We start from the raw sequence: 17,999 nt of genomic DNA, 5'->3' as shown, positions 1-17,999 counted from the left end.
ATCGTCTATTTTTGTTAAGCCCTAATAGGACAGGCAGCACCTTGGTTCCCTGTGCAAGAGAAGTCTGTCCCTTCACAAACCCTGCCTGTGTACTCCCAGCCCTGCTGTCTTCCACTCCCTCCCTCTTGCTCACTCCCTCTCAGATGATGCAGAGTGCCAGCAAGTCCCTCAATGGTGTCATATCTGTCCTTTTTATTCATTGCAGGGTTTATTTTTAGCCTGAAACAACTGCTTCCTAAAAATGGAGTTCCTAATGACACGGGAGCTGGACACAGCTATGTAAGGTATCCAGGGCTTGGCCTGACAGCTTCTCCTGTCTGTCTCTTTGTTGTGAGTCCAGGACAGCAAAGTTTGCTGCTCCCCACCAGCCTTTCAGCATTTGGGCTGATCATTAACAGGGCAACAGAAAAAGAAACTCGGTTTGAACTTCACCTGGAGCCTTTGGTCTCCCCTTCTCCCCAAATTAAGAAGGAGGGGGATGTTTACCTGCCTTCTGCTGCACTCCAAGGTCTCCCCTATGAAGGCGACTTGCTGGATCCTGGCAGGTCTTTACCTGCTTTCCTGCTGCAAGGCAGAAGAGGGACTGAACTTTCCAACTTACGATGGGAAAGACCGAGTGATCGACCTGAATGAGAAGAACTACAAGCAGGCCCTGAAGAAGTATGACATGCTCTGCCTGCTCTTCCACGAGCCGGTGAGCTCTGACAAGGTCTCCCAGAAGCAGTTCCAGATGACAGAGATGGTCCTGGAGGTAAGCACCACTGCACGTCTCAGCCGGGGTCAATAGCACAGCATTGTTTGGAGCCGAGGAGAGGAGAGTCAAAGGCTCTTGTGCAGGGGGGAGTTGAGCACCCAAAGGTTTGGGCTTGCTTGCTTGGATCTGAGTTAGCACCTGAGTTCTGAAGCCCAGGAAAAGCTTTTTTTGTGCTCTTCTGAGTTGTTTGCTGGGAAATAGTCTTTCTGGATGGTGCTTCCGAAACCCAGGCAATAGTGAGAAACGAGCAACCTTGCAAACCTCTGCAACGTGAGCTCAGCTCAGCTGAGCTTTCCCAAATGCCAGCTCAGACCTGAGCTTGTAGCTTAAGGTTTTTAGAACGTTTTTCATTATGTATCCTCCTTGCATTCTGGATTCAGACCCATTTTCTGTCCCTCTAGGAGCAATCAGCCAAGAGGCCTTACAAAACTGTGGTGCAAATGAGTGTCATAGCTCCCCATCTCAAACACTCCCTGTTGGTGCAGCGTTAAATCCCTTTTTGTTTTTCCGACACTTGGTTGCCTGCTTGGAATCAGTCTGGAGCTGCTTCTTAATGCAGCCGTTCACTTCTGTGCTGGAAAAAGAGCAGTGTTCATTCTTTGGTGAAAGAATGATTAATTAAATCCTCAGTAAAATAAATCACAGTGAAAGTTGCAAAGTAGATTCATAGCATTCCTTCTTGCAGTGCAGCTGTAATCTAGGGAATCATACAGCAGCAAGCCTGGATTGTTTGGTGCTTGTTTCCTATCAGGGACTTACAAATATTCCCTCTTAGCTAAAAGATATGGGAAGAAAATGAAAATTGCAGAAGAAACACATAGGCTTTCTTTATCTGATCCAGAGTGAAAATGCATTGCACCCTTAGGAGTATAGCAAATGCGAACTACAAAGCGTGTTTGCTGAGGGCTAGGACCTAAAAACATCCAATGCCAAGTTCCAAGTCTACTGACCTCCTTAGCAAGCCTGAAGACAAGAAAGATTCAAAACCTTCCCCAGGTTTTACTCTGCTCTCAGGGAACAGTTACTTGCTCCAGTGAGCGATCAAATAACATTTGGCAAAGAAAAGGAAACTCCAGTTGAAATGTTTATGGTTGGTAGTATAATTGCATTGTTGTTTAATAGCATAGCTATTTCATGCCCAATAGATGGCAAGCAGTTACTAGATACATATTTATAGAAACCTGACAGAAGCAGGTATCTGTCGTGTACTATCAGTTTTAGTCCCCATGGCACCTATACTCAAGTTATTAACCATATCAAGGGTGTGATGGCTACAATACAACCTGGTTTAAAGCTTTCATTTTGCAGGGTTTGATTCAGCAGCAAGTACATTAGCTTAGGACTCGGGTGATTTGGTTTCCAATTGCCTCTCTATCACCGACTTCTTACGTGACCTTGGCCAAGAGATTGAGGATTAGATTTGCAGCAGACTTTACATAACTGGAGGTGCTCTAGTTCACTAATGCTCAGCTACCAGCTAACTGTGCCACACACACATCAACTGGCACTCGTGGCTTCGAGCTCAACATTTCCCAAGCACTTGCAATGCTGATTCAATGCATGTCTCAAAGTTCCACAGTCTCTCCCCCCATTGCAGCAGCAGCCATCTGACAGCCTAAGCACAAGAGCAATCTGCAAGCTGAGCACCCATTTGCCTCTGTCACCCAAGGGAATCGGAGGGGAGAGGGCCTCAGGAGGCAGCAGAGAAGATGTGATGTGTGCTATCCTACATAGGACACAGGCCAGCAAGGTGTTAGTGCTCCCAGTTTCTGTATTAACTCAACCATGGGAGCACTCGTGAAAGGAGTGGGCAAGGCAGGTTGTAATCTGGTCCCTCTTGAGACAGCATCCACCTCCCTCACCTCAAACCACACTGTGTTGTGCAAGGGGGTCACTCTCAATCTTCCCTGCCAGAGCCCATGCAGCTGCAAGATTTCGTGTTCTCCCAGGAGAGGGAGAGGGAAAGAAATGGTTGCAGTGGCTGCAATGGCTGAGATGCGGAGCCATACACCTGAGAGATACATAGGAAGGCTTTATGTATCTCTTTGGAGCAGAGGGTTCGGGACTCTGAGTGCTGAAGGTCCTTTATGCCTGAAATGAGGTATCTAAAAGGCAAAGACTCCAGCCCTTGCTATTCCCTGCCAGCCAGCTTGGGAAGTTCCTAGAGTAAGGTGGTGCCTGTGGTAAGACGCTCCTTTCTGGAGCAGCTTTTCTGTTTCCATCTGGCTGTACTATGTATCTGCTTATTCACAACGAAATGTGCTGCTTCCACAGCATGGAAAACATTATGTTCCAATGGCACTGGTCTCCGTCATTTGGAAAAAAACAGGGAGCCTTCATCCAAAAACATAGGCAGGTGTGGAACTAAGCAAATATCTGAGCTGCATGGTTAGGGATTGGTATGTCAAATTGCCTGATGAACATGGGAGGGAATGGGCTTAATAACGCCAAAAAGTCCATCCTTTCTGTTTGTCCCACATGTACCTTATAAGAAATGTATAATTCCAAAGGCCAAAAACCTAAAGAAATATCTTCAGACACCAAGAAAAGTGCAGAAGAGACCTATCATGGTTTCCTTGAAGTATGTAGCTCATGGTCAGTAACAAGCTCTGACAGGGGCTTCTCCCATGAGTGAGGAGCATGTGAGGCTCCCTCTTAAGTTTGTCCTTTAGTGTCTAACAGGGGTTGAGCTCATGTGGCAACATTTCCTTCTTTCAGGGAACTTCAGTCTCCTTTCATGAAAGGAAACTGAGGTCTCCTGCTTGAGATCCTTGACTTCAGAAGATTTGGCTGAGAAAGGCCAATAGCTAGAAAACATGAGGAGGGGCAGCTTAGAGACAGACCTGGTGGGAGAAAGGAGTCACAAGGGTCTCATACCCTTAGGAAACCAAGTTGAAAACCCGACAGCACATCTGTGAAGTTAAGCACAAGTTGAAGGACTTTCCCAAACCACATCTATGAGCAGCAGGCTGAGAAGGAAATGATATGATAGGAAAAATTACCTTCCCAGGACAGAAGTCCCACATGTAGGACTGACTGACACTGTCAAAAGCTCAGCTATCACAGAAAAGGGATGCCATCATTAAGCTAATATTACAGTGGGACAGCACATGGAGTCTTTGACTCCCCGCACCCAGGCGTAATGAGAACTGTCACCACGTTCCCATGCAGCCCAGGGTCCCTTTCCAGTTTAGAAAGGGAATGAAGGTGAAGACCATCATGAAGCAGCCCTGCCAGCTATGCTGTTGTGTACTACCTGGTGAGGACAGGGTCCAGGGGCAGCCAACCCCCTCTAGCAGCAAAAGCAGCTTCTCTGAAGCATCCTTTGTACATGACAACAGCTCCAAGGACAGCAGTGTCAGCCCATCAAGTTGGGGAGGGAAAGCTGGGGCTGCTGTTTTAGTCTGCTGGGAAAACAAAACAGTGCCTGGAGATGCAGCTGCCTACTGCTTTCTGGCCAGGGTAGAAAAGTGTTGGGGAAGGATTGCTATGTATCCATAGATACAACCCAGGGCAAGACAACCCAGGGCAGAGACAGCATGAGCACAGGCTGTTTCACAGCTCAGGTTAAAGGGCTCTCTTCCTTTGGTTGCTTTCTCCTATGACTCCACTCTGCACTTCTGACTCCTGAAAAGCACCTGCAGCCTGAGCAGGGAAAAGCCTCTGTACAGGGCAATGCAGGGGTTGGACCAGGCAGTCCCAGAGCTAACAGTAGCTATTCCTGCTCTGTGGTGATGTTTACAGGAGCCTTGTGTGCCCATGAGGTGAAGAAGCAGAGGAAACAGCCAGGCACAAGGGTTCCCATCAGTTATTTAACAGACAAGTAAGAAAAAAAGCTACTTGTCCTGAAAGGTCTCAGCTTTAATGAAGAAGGGGCAATAGAGAAAAAGACCAAAGCAGTGAAGTCGATAAATAGCTGTTCTGCCTTTCTTCTCCTCTGTAGTTCCCCTACTTCATTTTGTCCTGTATCACACTACTTCTTAGACTTTATCCCATCTCTCTTTCAACTCTGAATGTCCTAAAATATTGGCATAGTTTTGCCTTCCAGAGGGGCAGCTCCTCTCTCTAGGAATCATGTAGCAAGAACAATCAACAGCGGAGTTAGAGGCTTTCCTTTTGCGCTTGAGAAGCTCTCTCCAGCAACTGAGGTTGTCTCACACTACCGTAACATCTCCTGCTGAAACACTCAGTCCTGCCATTCTTTCCTTGTCATCTGCGTGCATGTATAATATCCTTAAAAACAGAGGGCCCGGATATTTTAGGCACTTTAATGCAATAGTGCCCCTGGGCTGAAAACTCCTGTAGAACTGCCCTAGGACAAGCCAGTCTGATTAGAGTTAAGTTTGGACGTGGTCGTAGCCTTTCCAAATAGAGTCTAGGATCAGATTCTGGAGCACAAGGGAAATTTCTCCTGTGAACCTGGAAATATAAATCCATGAGATCCCCCCAGTGTTCAACCACAACCAGGAGCTAGCTCTGGTGTGACAGGGAAAGACAGATTTGGAATCCAGCAAAAGATGAGGTTAAACTGGGTGTAAGGGCTACCTCCCAGTTCACTCGAGAGCCAGGATTCACTACCAAGTGTTGAAACTACCGCAGCTTCCAGCTCAGGATGGAAAACCTGGTGCAAGACCAGGTGATTTTGGGGTAGCTTCAGCCACATGGTCTTGAAATCTCTTGAGAGTAGGTGAAACCCAGGAAAAATGTTTCAAATTTAGGTCTGTGTGGTTTATCCCAGAAATTCCTGAGAACCAGCAGATGAGTCTGGTTTAGGCAGGGTGCAACCATAAACACAACAATAAATCCAAGCCCTTTCTTTAAACACCCTTCTCTGTTTCACAGACTCAGATTCCAGTCTTTTTCTTTGAAAATGGGCATATTCACAAGACAGAGCCTCAACCCAATTCCCAGGGCTGCGTACGCGTTGTACAAGGCATGCCCACTGAGTATCACTGAAACTGTCACATCTCTGGGTCCCTACAGAGCAAATCCTCAACGTGAGAGACACACCTGGCTGGATAGGTATGTGCAGAAGCCTGCAGTGCAAGTGCCTTGTACCTGTAATGGAAGAGGAGTTTAGTGGCTTCCACCGCTGATAAGTTAATGCAAAAGTAAGGAAGGAATGGAAAGGAAAAAAAGGTGCACTGGTTACTTTGCCCTCTGAGACCATGTAAGTAGGTCTCAGTTTGTCAACAGCCAGCAGAGCACTGATTTTCAGCAGTAGCACGCAGGAGGATTTCACTCACTGACATAACAGTCACACAAACAAGTTACAGAGAGCTTCCCAATTCGCAGATGGGCACACTGACATCAAGAGACAAGTGTGTGATTCGGTCTTTCTGTATAACAGTGTCAGAAACTATTTCCAAGGCTGCTTTACCTGGTGCTGCCCAGTTTCTTTCTTTGAAGTCCCTCCATCAGTTCCCAGCAGTGAGTTTGGACTGGCTGCATGAGCAGCATCTAGCATAAGACCCCACTTCAATGTCATAATGCTCTTTGAAAGGCACCTTTCTCAGCTGCTAAGGTATGATCAGAGATATATGTACTGGCAGCAGTTCTTACTGCAGAGACTAGCTGTAATCCCAGGACCTAAGGAAAATCAAGGTGGTTTCCTCCAGAGACCCAAATGTCACCTGGAGACATGGCAGACCCCTATGAGCTTGGTTTCACTTGCTGACACAGTGCAAGGCCAAGTCTGCTTAGGCTTTGTAGTTTTGCTTGGCCCTGATATGAGGAGCTCTTCCCACTGCCCAGCTGTCGCAGACAACCTCTGTAGGTGCCATGCAAGACCTTAAGCCGCATGGAGACTCCTGCATCACTCCTCCCTTCAGAAAAGCATTGAGGAAGCCCATCCTCTTAGCTGGGATCCAGCTATCTTGACACTAATCAGCTTCCCAAACAAGTGCCAGAGGGGGTTCCTGCTGTGCTGGCTCCCAGGATGCAGGGTCTCACTCTGTATAACTGAGAGGGGGACCTCAAAAGGCCAAGCTGGAGCTCACATTCACCTGTTCAGTGGACACGTGTGGTGGTTGTAGTTATCATCTCATCTTCTCCACCCCGGACCTTGACATTTCCCAGGAGCCTGGGGCAGCTGCTGCTCTAGGAGGCAGATGGGTACAGTGGCCCATGCTGAGCTCACCCACCATGGCCTTGCTCCAGAGCTCAGTCTGCCAGTGCCCTTTATCTAAAACCACACTAACCAAAGCCTGCGGCTGCCCTTCCTTCATGACCAAGCTTCATTTGTGGGGAGAATAGAAAGGGGAGAAGATAATTCTCTTTAAACACCCAAGAGGGAGAAGAGCTATTTAAGCGCAAAGCCTAAGGACAAACGGGCTATGAATAAAACAAGTCTGGAAACTAGGAAGTCCCTAGTCACCAGAGGAGGAAGACAACAAGGGGAGAACAGTTCGACGAATTAGAAATGGACATTGACCAGTTTGTGACAGAGATTGAATGACACAATCCTGGGTTTGATGACCAGATGTTCTTTTTCAGCTTCTGTTCCTAAATAACAGGCACTCGGGCAAGGAATCCATGGCCTAGGAAAGAAGGTCCATGTTTGTGGGTTTTTTTATCCTTTGCACATTGGGATTTACCTACATACACGAGACAAAACCTTGCCTGAGGAATTAGAGCGAGCAGCAACAGGGAATAACTCAATTCCCAGGGTGGCCACAGAGCAGGCAGTGCCCTGGCACGGCCAGGGCTCCCTTCTAAGCAGTGCTGATGGTGCTCATTCCTGCGTGTTCTCTGACACAGCTCTGGTGAAGGCCAGCTGCCGTACACGATGTGTCCTCTTTCTGGGAACCCTGTCCGGCCCTGGCAGGAGATGCACCTCTGACACCTTGGACCCTGCGCAAAAAGGGCTGTGTCTTTTTAAAGCTTCCCTCAGTTCTGGTTTCTCTCTGCTCACTCCTTGGGTAAAAGCCCTGTCTTGTCTCAAGGACCCACTCCATTACCCCAGGGAATCTCTTCACTGATCCTTCGAGGATGCAGGATGGAGGGTCCTGGCTCTCAGAATCCTGGACTCCCCAGGGTTTCAAAGGCACAGGCTCACACCCACTAGGTCAGAAACTCAAGAAATCCTGCTTGTTCCTGGGAGCTGGAGGTGTAGGAATTACAAAGATCTGCGGAGGTGAACAGGCTGAATAGCAAGCATGCTTCCCTCCTCCACCATCTACTGAAAGGAACCAGCATGTGCCCTGCATCCATGGCAGCATCCAGCCTTCAGTTTCAAACCAGCCCCTCTGAGGCTGGAGAAATAACAAGACAGAGATGGCCTCAACTTTGTCAAGGACAGTCCTGCAGGCTCCCTTTTGGGGCAGCTTAGCAAGGGGTGGCCACCGGGCACTGTCCCAAACCCCACAGCACATGCACGCACGTATACTGCAGGCTGTCTTCGGTGCACAAGCTGCCAAAGCATCTGTGATGCAGCACCAGCAAGGACTGGCCGGGAGCAGTGGCAGGTGGCCCCAGCACCCATGGGTGCTCAGTGGTGCAGGTTAGCTCATGGAAAGGGAGGCTGCGCGTTAGCTTACAGCTCGCTAAAATTAGGGATGCCCTGTGCAGATAAAAATACAGCCCTAACTATGCAAACCCTTTAGGGAGGCAGCCAAAAAGCACATGGTGCATCTGACCGGGCTGAGAGGCTGTGCAGCAATTAAAGCTCCCTGGCAGCGTTCTTGGAGCATTACCTGGGAAAGCCACCTTTAGTGACCACCTTTAGAGTGACCTTTAGGGGTTCCATATTTGGGGACTTGCCTTTTAGTCCTGGGAGGGCAGGTTGGGCAGTAAACAGCCTCTCGGGGCAGCTCAGGTGGTGGAAAAGGGCAGGAAGGTGGAAGCAATGAGCTCTGCTCTGGTCCCTGCTGCCAGCAGGGTGGCTTCTCTAGTGGCTCAGCAGGCTTCTGCCTGCTTTGATCACCATGATGCTTCATGACCAGCTTCATTCACCAGCAAGAACCTGAAATGTTATTAGTGGAGTATGCAAGGGGATGCTAGAGGAGGCAACACAGCATCAAGGAGAGATAACTCCCTCTGCTCTACAACAAACTGCCCATTAGCTTGAACAACAGAGAAGCCAACCACAGCATGAAGGCATGAATCCTGCATATCGATTCAAAGCTTTGGGGGAAATACCCTAGATTTTTGCTATTGCCTCCTGCTGTTTCTGAAAATAAACCCCTAACATTTTAGGATATAAAATCATCATCATTGCATCAACCACGTTCTGACCATCAACCTAGAGTGCAGCTTTAAACGAAGCTAGAGAGAAACAACAGAGAAGTGTGGGTTGCCTGAGAGACATTCCCTCATCAACCCTTTTTGCTCTCCTCTGCATTGCTTGACTTTTATTCTTCCACTGCTGCCAGCTAGGGAAACGGAATGCTCCAATGCTTAAGAGTATTTTACTCACGGTGGCTCTCACAGATACCTTAATGTTCCCATCTCCCTGCCACCCAGTGATGAGCTTTCCTGTCAGTGGATGCTGCAAGCAGGTGCTTCTAGTGGGAAGTGGGAAGAAAATCCAGGCCAGAAATCCAGAGTCACTCCACAATGAAAACTGACCCTACCGAGACCCCCACCCCTCCCACCCCTGTTTGCAACCCTCTCTGCTGGATTTTGTCTGTCATTTAGCAGCAGAACTGACACCAAACGCGATGTTTGGTGCAATCCATGCTGCCTGAAGCTGGAATAGGAATGTGGTCAGGGAGCCCTGCTGCTCTGTAACCTAGCATTTCAGAATGATCCTGTGGGACTTGTTAAGTCTCCTGAAAGCTTTCCAGCAGCACACCTAGGTTCAGACTGGTCCAGGAGGTGTGAAGTTGAGATGTTCTGGCAGGGAGTTGTTTCCTTCCTTCCCCATTATTCAGATTGCCTCTAACCATTGGCACCATCCAAGATGAGGTGGTGCGTGCTTACTCGGTGCTACTTAAGCTTCATTTTGGGCTGGCACCTCTCACACATCCCAGGGACCAAATTCAAGTACCGATGTTATCTGAGGGAAGAGGGAGAAAGGAGGAGTGCTGCTGGGATCTTTGCTCACACTCTCAGCCCACTCTGCCTGCCCAAAGCTCCTGCTATATCCCAGGGACTGCAAGAGCAGTTAGGTTCTGTTCTTCCAAGGCAGTTTCTCCCCTCCATCTCCCCAAGCAGCTGTTGAAACTAAATTACTTGCTATAGAGGCTTACACAAAGGCAAGGGCTCTGGCTGGCCAAGACTTCAAGTGATATGAATTTAAAGGGAGAAGGGGGAGGGGGAAGGGATGTGTTCTTACATTACGGTTGCCTCTGTCCCAAGGTTCTGAGCCAAGAGGATTGTCAAGATTAGAAACATTATCTGCATTCAAATCCCACTAGCTTTATGGAATCAGAAAATACTGTAAGGGGATATAGAAATGCTTGATACTGTAATGAGCAGGGGACAACCAGCCAAGCTGACATGCCTTTGGCATACTTTATATTTTGCTGCCTTATGGGGTTCAAGTTTAGGTGTGGGAATACATCCTCACCTAAGCACTGATGAAACTCACCTGCTGTAATGGAAAGCAAAGATGCAAGATCCAACCCCTGCATAATTTGCATTTGAAAAGCCCCCATGGGCACTGACACACTTGCAAAGGTCTCCGCTGCCGCAGTGGAAAGAGCTCCTCAGAGTCTGATGTTGCATGAATCTTCCCCTGGTGCAAGACCCCAGTGCTCTGTGGACGGGCACCGGCTACAGCTGTACCACTCACCTCACTAACACACATAGCATCAAGGTCCCAGGGAAGGAGGCAGGCTGCGTGCTTAGCTCCATCCCCACAGTGTATACAGGATAGTGCTGTACATGCTCTCTCCTAGATACACACACACTGCTGCACACCTTCACTCAGGGTAAGCCTCTTCAGAGGAACATCTCCAAGCACTCATACCCACAGTACACACACCTCCAAGACACCACCAGGCACACCTCCAGCATCACCGTGAACTTTCCTGAGCCCCGGTGAAGTGCACACACCCAGAGTCTCACACAAAGAGGCTTTCACCCCATCAGACAAGCTCTCTTGACATGTTTACTCTTTCCCAGCAAGCTCCCAGCTGCACCCACTCCCTTCCCAAGAGCTGCATGCTGACACACATCACTCCTGGTCAATGCCTCCTCTCCTGTAAACATGCACGCCCAGGCTCTTGTCTGTAGCAGATGCTTCAGCTTTTCTGCACGTTTCTGAGCTGCTTCAAACAGCCCCTAGAAACCCCAACCACCTCCTGTGTGAAGGAGTCAAGAACTTTCAGGCTTGAACTGCCCTGATGCTGTCTGACACAAGGCTAACATACCTGTAAGGAAGTAGCTAGATCAAGTGTGGGCTGGATATGAATTAACAGTCTTCTTCCCTTGGGCTTTCTTGTGTGTTACCTCTGCTCACACTGCAAGCCAGAGGCTCAAGTGTTGACTCTGAGGAACCTCTTGCTAGTTTACACAACTGGCAGCATGCAGAGACATGCTGACAGTGCCCCCAAAAGATGATGATCCTACAGGCTTCATCCTCTTGTCCAGTAAAGGCAGACCCCCATAATGGGGAACAGAAAACAGCTTTTCCTGCTTGCTAACGTCTAGGATGCTCGCAAGAAGTGTTCATCTCTCCCTGTATTATAGGGTACCAGGTGCTCATTAGGTGATGGCTGTGGCCTGAGCTAGGAGGTGGGATGCTAGACCAGTCAGGGCGGTGCTTGGATGCCTTCTCAATGGATGCACAAACATGGAGCAGTGCATGCTGTATCCATTGTAAACACAAGCCCTGAATGCGCAGCCTTGCCTTTATTTCAAAACGCTGGCTGAGAGCAAGGAAAAAGCAGCAAGACCACCTATTGCCTGCATAACGTGAGCATGGTGCTACACACATGGTGGCATGTTTCCCTCAGGACTGGCCAGGCAGCCACACAGGGATCGAGGCTGCAGTGATGCGGTGGTGCCTGGCAGAGAGCATGTCCTCCTGGAGGGCTTCAGGACAGACCTGGAGACACATATTTGGTGGAAGGGAGAAGACAGCCACGTTCTCCATCACTCCTCTTCACCCAAGCAAAGTCCCTGAGCCCTGACCCTCAGGATTTCAGGGACACCAAAATGATGCCTATGGGATGCCGGCTCCATGAAACCCCAGTGTGCAAGCAATGGGGCTGCCCCATCACTTTTGCTCCCTGGTGCCTTTAATCACTGCTCACTCTCACAGTGCCCAGGCACAGGAGGAAACTATTTATAGCAGGGGAGCCAAGGGGCCGTGTGGCCATGGGGGCAGTGCTGCTGGGTGACATTCAAACTGGCTTTGAGGCTGGGGGAGGATGCCAAAATGGGTCCTGGGGAGGGTGTTCCTCATAAATCAGCCTGCCATCTCCCTGGCCATGGCTTCTCTTATGTCCCCCCCCCCCCCTTCAGCCTCCCACCACTGAGCACAGGCAGCTGTGCCCTAATAGGGACATTCCTGTCCTGGAAGCCCCCAACCCCTCATCCCTATTGATCCCCTCACATCCAGCAGGGTTGAGAGGGAGGACAGCAAGAAGACCATCAGCATCAGAGGTATTCATGGAGGAGGGAGGAAGGGGGAGACAGAGGGGATCTCAGAGCATCATTACAGCCTTGTTGGGTCTCTGGCGTGCTTGCAGCGGGGCTAAGTCGGTCATCTGGTGAATAAGGGTCTCATTTCCCAAGGTCACTTCCTCTTTATGGAGTCCATCTGGAACTTACAGGGTCTCAGCCATGGCCACTCCCACCATGGGGCATTTGCAGAGCGTCTCCCCTTTCCTCACATATCTATTTTCACAAAACAGGCAGGAACTTGATATGTTCTAGAGGCCCCTTCAGCAAAAATGGTGGGAACAGGGGGCAGTCGTTTCCCAGAGCTGCAAGAAGGCAAATGCAAGCATGGATGGGATTACTCATTTCTTTAGGAAAAAGAAGGGACCCGGAACTGGGGGGTGACTAAAGCCTGGACAAGAGACATGACTTAATGCGTTTCATAAGGGAAAGGACTAGTTTTGCAAAGCCACGAGCCCTTCTGCTTTATTTTGCTGCGTGCCTGCTTTGGCCACCCCATCACATGTATGAAGCAAAAGTGATGGCGTTGTGCCCTAAATCCCATCCAGCTTGAAGCCACTACTGCCTGGCACCAAGCACTTCCGGAGTTAAAATGTCCATGGTGCCCACACGTTACATTCCACTTCAGGAGGCCACAAAGGCACAATAGAGGAGACAGCTTTTGCTTTGTGTCAGTGGCACAAGTCTTTCTCCAGCCATGTCCACTGCTTTGGTGCCCCTGACTCAGTCGGGAGCCCTCTCCTGATGCCAGAGTGTCAAACAGCAGTTACCAGCATGTGGTATGGCCAACAAACTCAGTGCTGCAACACAGTGGGAAGAAACCCAACCCTTTTGACCTCTGGGCAGCGTTATCTCAGCAGGGAGGCAGCATGTGATGCATCCCACCCGTTAATGCTGTCTGAAAGCAAAATATGGGTCACTTGTGCCTGTTGTACCATGCACAATGCCCTTTAGCTACCCTGTGGTGTTAATGCTGCTAAGGTGGGGCTCTCTGGTTCCTCCCACAGCTGGCAGCTCAGGTCCTGGAGCCCAAGAGCATTGGCTTCGGGATGGTTGACTCCAAGAAGGACGCCAAACTTGCCAAGAAGTTAGGTGAGTCCCATGTCTGGAATCTCTGGAATAGCTTGGAGGGAGATGTGTGAGTGATGCTCAGCTGCCAGCTCAATAAAGGACAGCCAAATCCTTGTTACCAGGATGGCGAAGGTGATGGCAGCAATTACACACTTACCAGCCCAACATGAGCAGGATCAAATGGGGAGAGGATGGGAGGGATGAGACAAGACCCTTCCAGCAAAAGCTTTCTGGCTGAGAGTGCCAAAACCAAACCAAACAAAGTGAAAAGGAAAGCCAGTTCATGCCATACTGGTGACAAGGTGGAAGCTCACCACTTGCTGAGCAGATACTTTAAATAGGTTCCATGGAGTAACTCCATGCTCTTCCTACAGAGAGACAGGTCTGACACAGCAGTGCAGAACTAAAACCCATGGGGAAATCAGATAAGCCCACAAATGTCACCACCAGATGGCAAAGTAATTTTCTTTCCTAAATTAAAGGCTCTCTATGCTGGTGGAAACTCAACTAAAGGGGAGAGCTTCTCCCTCTCTTAGAAGAAACAAACTATCACCTCCCTTGGCCCATGGTACCCTGTCATCATGCACTGCAGGGGCTCAGTGCTGTTAATTTTGGAGCCTCCATTGAGATGCTGTGGCATCCAGCCCTCAGTCCAGTTATCTACTATTCAAATCTGCCAGCCTGCCATCTATGGCATCTCTGTCACAGGTTTCTAACCCTTTTGCCAGGGCTAGCTAAGCCTCGGAGAGTTTGGAACTCACTTTGGCTTTCAGGTCACTGTTCATGTTCACATAGCCTTCTCTGGGCAGAGAGCACAACCTGCATCACAATCCATTTTTCATTGAGTGAGAAGTTAAGATTTGGGATGTCAGAGCCCAAATCTATTTGCTATTTACTATTTACTGCAAGACAAATAGCCAAACAAAACCAAGGTCCTGGGACAGAACTTTTCCACCTGGGGCCAAACTGTGACCTGAACAACAAGTTCCACATTTGGGAAGAAGCCATGGCGAGTTCTGGCTGAGCTCTGTCCCTTGTGCCATGAAACATCAGTCAGGAGACTGCTCAAATCGGTTCTAACTGGACCAACACTGCGAATCAGCATGTTCCCAGGAGGCGTTGCTGGAATAGCAAGCAAGATGCCCTGTAACAGAAATGCTTTTAGGGATGAGTTAACCACATGATGTTTCCTCTCTCTTTCAGGCTTGGTTGAAGAAGGAAGTCTCTATGTCTTTAAGGAAGAGCGGTTGATTGAATTTGATGGGGAACTGGCTACAGATGTCTTGGTGGAATTCCTCTTGGATGTAAGCACAGATAAGATAGATAAAGCCTCTCTGAGAAGCCCTTACTTTGCTAAAACTGTGGCTTTATCTTTATTGAAATTCCATCCCTGTTTGTCTGGTAGAGATGACACTTGCCAGCTTCCCAAATACTTGTCTGACCACAAGTTCCCAGGAAAGCTGGGAACTTTATGTGCTACCAACCACTTAGATCTTAAAAATGCTCTGCTCTCTTTTCTGTTATGGTGTATTTGACTAGAATCAAGTAACAATCCCACATAACTGACTGGTAGTCACCCACCTCAACAAGCTGGCCTGCAAACACTTTGCCATTTGCAAAATCTCACACTTCTTTCTTTTTAAAGTTGATAAAAAAACATACCCAGGAAGTTGCATTCTCAGAGCATCTAAAAAGAGTTTAATTCATTGAAATTGCATATGCTGCAAACTATTTGCCCCTTTCTAGACACAATAACTCAAGCAGAGCAGTGTACTACTGCCTCTTCAGTGAACTTCCTGAATTGCACTGCCGTGAGTTGGAGAAGATCAAGGCCCTCACACTTATTTATAGAATCATAGAATAGTTAGGGTTGGGAAGGACCTTAAAATCATCTAGTTCCAATCACCCTGCAACGGGCAGGGACACCACACATTTAACCATGTCACTCAGGACTCCATACAACCTGGCCTTGAATGCTGCCAGGGATGGGATGCTCTTGCCTGCTCTTGTGCATGGACGCATTTATTCACCTTTATGCCTAAGTGCAAAAGAGATGCTGACTCCCTCATCAGCATGTTGCAATTCTATTAAAATTTTATTCCTAGGAAAGGCAACAGCCCAAAACCATGGTCTTTGATTTGTTGTGAAAACCTTTTGCAGGGGCTTGGCTTTCCTTTGAGATGAAGCTCCCGCTATGAGCAGCTGGTCTAGTGCAAGTGCCTGTGGCAGGGGATTGGAACTGAATGAGCTCTAAGGTCCCTTCCAACCCAAACCAGTCTATGATTCTGTGATTCTATGACCATCACAAGGAGCTTGGCGTAAGGCATTTAGTGAGGTTTTGCTTGCTGTGATTTGCGGTGTGCCGCTGAAAAGCCATGTTCTGTGAACAAAGGAGGAGAGCAAGAATTTCTGTTTGTGTGTTTTCCACTCAAGAGGGAAAATACCCAGCAAAGCAGGGAAGTAAAAACAAACACGTCTGTGGTGCCGGGACAGCCTGATCTCAAAGGAAAACAAACCCAGAGATCCTCCGCTCTGCTGCAGGCTGTATAGTGAGTTGCCTGCCTGCACTTCTGTTTTCCTAGTGAAACCACACCTGATTTACACCAGTATTGCTGGGCAAAATAACCAGACCGAATCCTTTTATCAGCAGTGGCTCATAGAGAAAACAGAAATAAAGTCTGGATCAACCACATGCTGAAGTGGCAGATAGGTCTTCCAGCTTCCTCATCAACTATGATATGTCCAGGGCCAAAGCATGCATTTAAGCCATTCTGCATAGGAAGATGAGCCAGGAAAATTCACATCCAGACTTTCCACTGCTCCAAAACACTGTTTGGCCACCCTCTGGTGTGCTGGATTTAATGTTTTCCAAAAGCAAGCTCTTTGCAATGACCTGTTCCAGCGAATGACACTTGAAAACAAATATATGCAAGCACACAGCTTCCATATCAGTCTCATTCACCTGCTCTCCCTTCTTCTCAGCCCCACTAAAGCCAGCTGCAATTGCTATCCTTTGTCTTTCATCACAGCAGGTCCCTCAGCACCAATTTGGGTTACTGAGACCTCTCCCAGATTCCCTCTTGATGCTTCAACATATGCAGTGAACCTATTAATGGCTCCCTCTGAAGGTGACCTGCACCTCTCTTCTCACATTAAGGCAGAGAACACTAAGCAGTGTTTCCAGCAGCTGAGAAACTGGGTGACCTCCTTCTCCCTGCTGGTGACATACACTGCCAGGCATAGGTTGGTGCTGCAAATCATTCTGCTATCAAATGCATTTGTCATGGCAGGTGCTAGAAGACCCTGTGGAGGTCATAAACAGCAAGCTGGAGCTTCAGGCCTTTGACCGAATCGATGAGGAAATCAAACTCATTGGCTACTTCAAAGGAGAAGACTCTGAACGTAAGATAAATATGTTCGTCGTGGGGCATGGAGCCTGACTGGGGGCTCTGGGGCTTGGGCATTGGTTCTTCTGCATGAACGCTAAGAAGGGTGTTGGGGGTATATGGCAAGATGAGATGGAGCTGCAGGCAAATCTCTGCTCTTGCCATGCATAAGCCTATGTCTACACCAACAGTGATGACCCTCCTGCAAGGTGTTTGTTGGCAAAAGAAGGAGGTGATAATCCAGGGGCTCCTGAAGTAAAGTAAGCCTATGTCACTCAGAGTCAGATGAGGTTACAGTTACACTGGTTGAAGGCCTAAAAGAAGCAAAGCTCCCCCTCTTAGGAGCAGGTCAAAGAAAGAGGGAAGGAGGAAAAGGGAAAGAGAGGGACACACACTAAGTACTCATTTGGCAAACATACAGCAGCAGTAAGCTGGGCATCTTAGGTTAGCCCAGCTGAGTCACTGACTTGTTTCTCCTCACTGAACCCCAAGGCTGAGAAGACACTGGTCCCATGTACCAAGAGACATGCAACTCAAACCACCATCTTTCACCAGCCTAGAGAAATCCTCACCAGAGACTCTCACTGACAAGCCCCAGTGGTCTCCTCTGCCAGCCCCGAGTGCTCCCCTTGCTCTCCAGGTAGTGCTGAAAAGCCTTGCCTGCAAGGCTTGCCTTTAGCAAAAAGACAGGTATTCCTACCCGAACAAGCAACATATCACCAGGTCTGCTGCACCACAGCAGCCCTTCCATCTCTCCCTTCAGCTTTCTTCTTCACTCAAGATGGGCTGCAGGGCACTAATAAGTATTTTGGAGAAAGGTGGGAAATACCCGTTGTAAAGAGCTCCTGCTGGGCTGAGAGCACCCTTCCTGACCCCAGCTGAGGACCCGATACCAGTAACAATAAAAACATGCCTCTTTCCTGCTCCCTCCTCCCGCAGCAGGCAAAGCATGCCTTGGCGACAGTCACCATGCAAACCCTGGAAGGGTGGGAGAAGCATAGTGCCATCATCTGATGTATTTTGCCATAGTTTATGTTTGCTCTTCCCTGGTGCCTTCTGTGCTGATCAGCCGCCGATGAAATCTTTTCTTCATTCCCCTTTTCTCCTTCCAGATTACAAAGCATTTGAAGAAGCTGCTGAACACTTCCAACCATACGTCAAGTTCTTTGCCACCTTCGACAAAGGGGTAAGCATCCATGGACCTCCATAGGAGCTCA

General features: G+C 48.7%; 1 protein-coding gene across 1 annotated transcript in view; it reads left to right on the top strand.

The window, feature by feature from the left end:
* Positions 1–276: 276 nt before the first annotated feature.
* Positions 277–17,999, top strand: part of CASQ2 (calsequestrin 2) — a 29,909-nt gene continuing 12,186 nt past the window's right edge. The window contains exons 1-5 of the mRNA XM_061454036.1: positions 277–751; positions 13,333–13,417; positions 14,600–14,700; positions 16,687–16,798; positions 17,895–17,968. Coding sequence (XP_061310020.1) covers positions 479–751; positions 13,333–13,417; positions 14,600–14,700; positions 16,687–16,798; positions 17,895–17,968 — 645 coding nt within the window. The 5' untranslated portion in view covers positions 277–478. The remainder of the gene's footprint in view (positions 752–13,332; positions 13,418–14,599; positions 14,701–16,686; positions 16,799–17,894; positions 17,969–17,999) is intronic.

The sequence above is a fragment of the Pezoporus flaviventris genome, unplaced genomic scaffold, assembly GCF_033815535.1.
Source record: "Pezoporus flaviventris isolate CSIRO_AGI_PZ_B2104156 unplaced genomic scaffold, CSIRO_AGI_Pfla_v1 ptg000015l, whole genome shotgun sequence".
Classification (NCBI taxonomy): domain Eukaryota; kingdom Metazoa; phylum Chordata; class Aves; order Psittaciformes; family Psittacidae; genus Pezoporus; species Pezoporus flaviventris.
The sequence above is the reverse complement of the archived record's forward strand: the minus strand, read 5'-3'. Positions and strand labels throughout refer to the sequence as shown.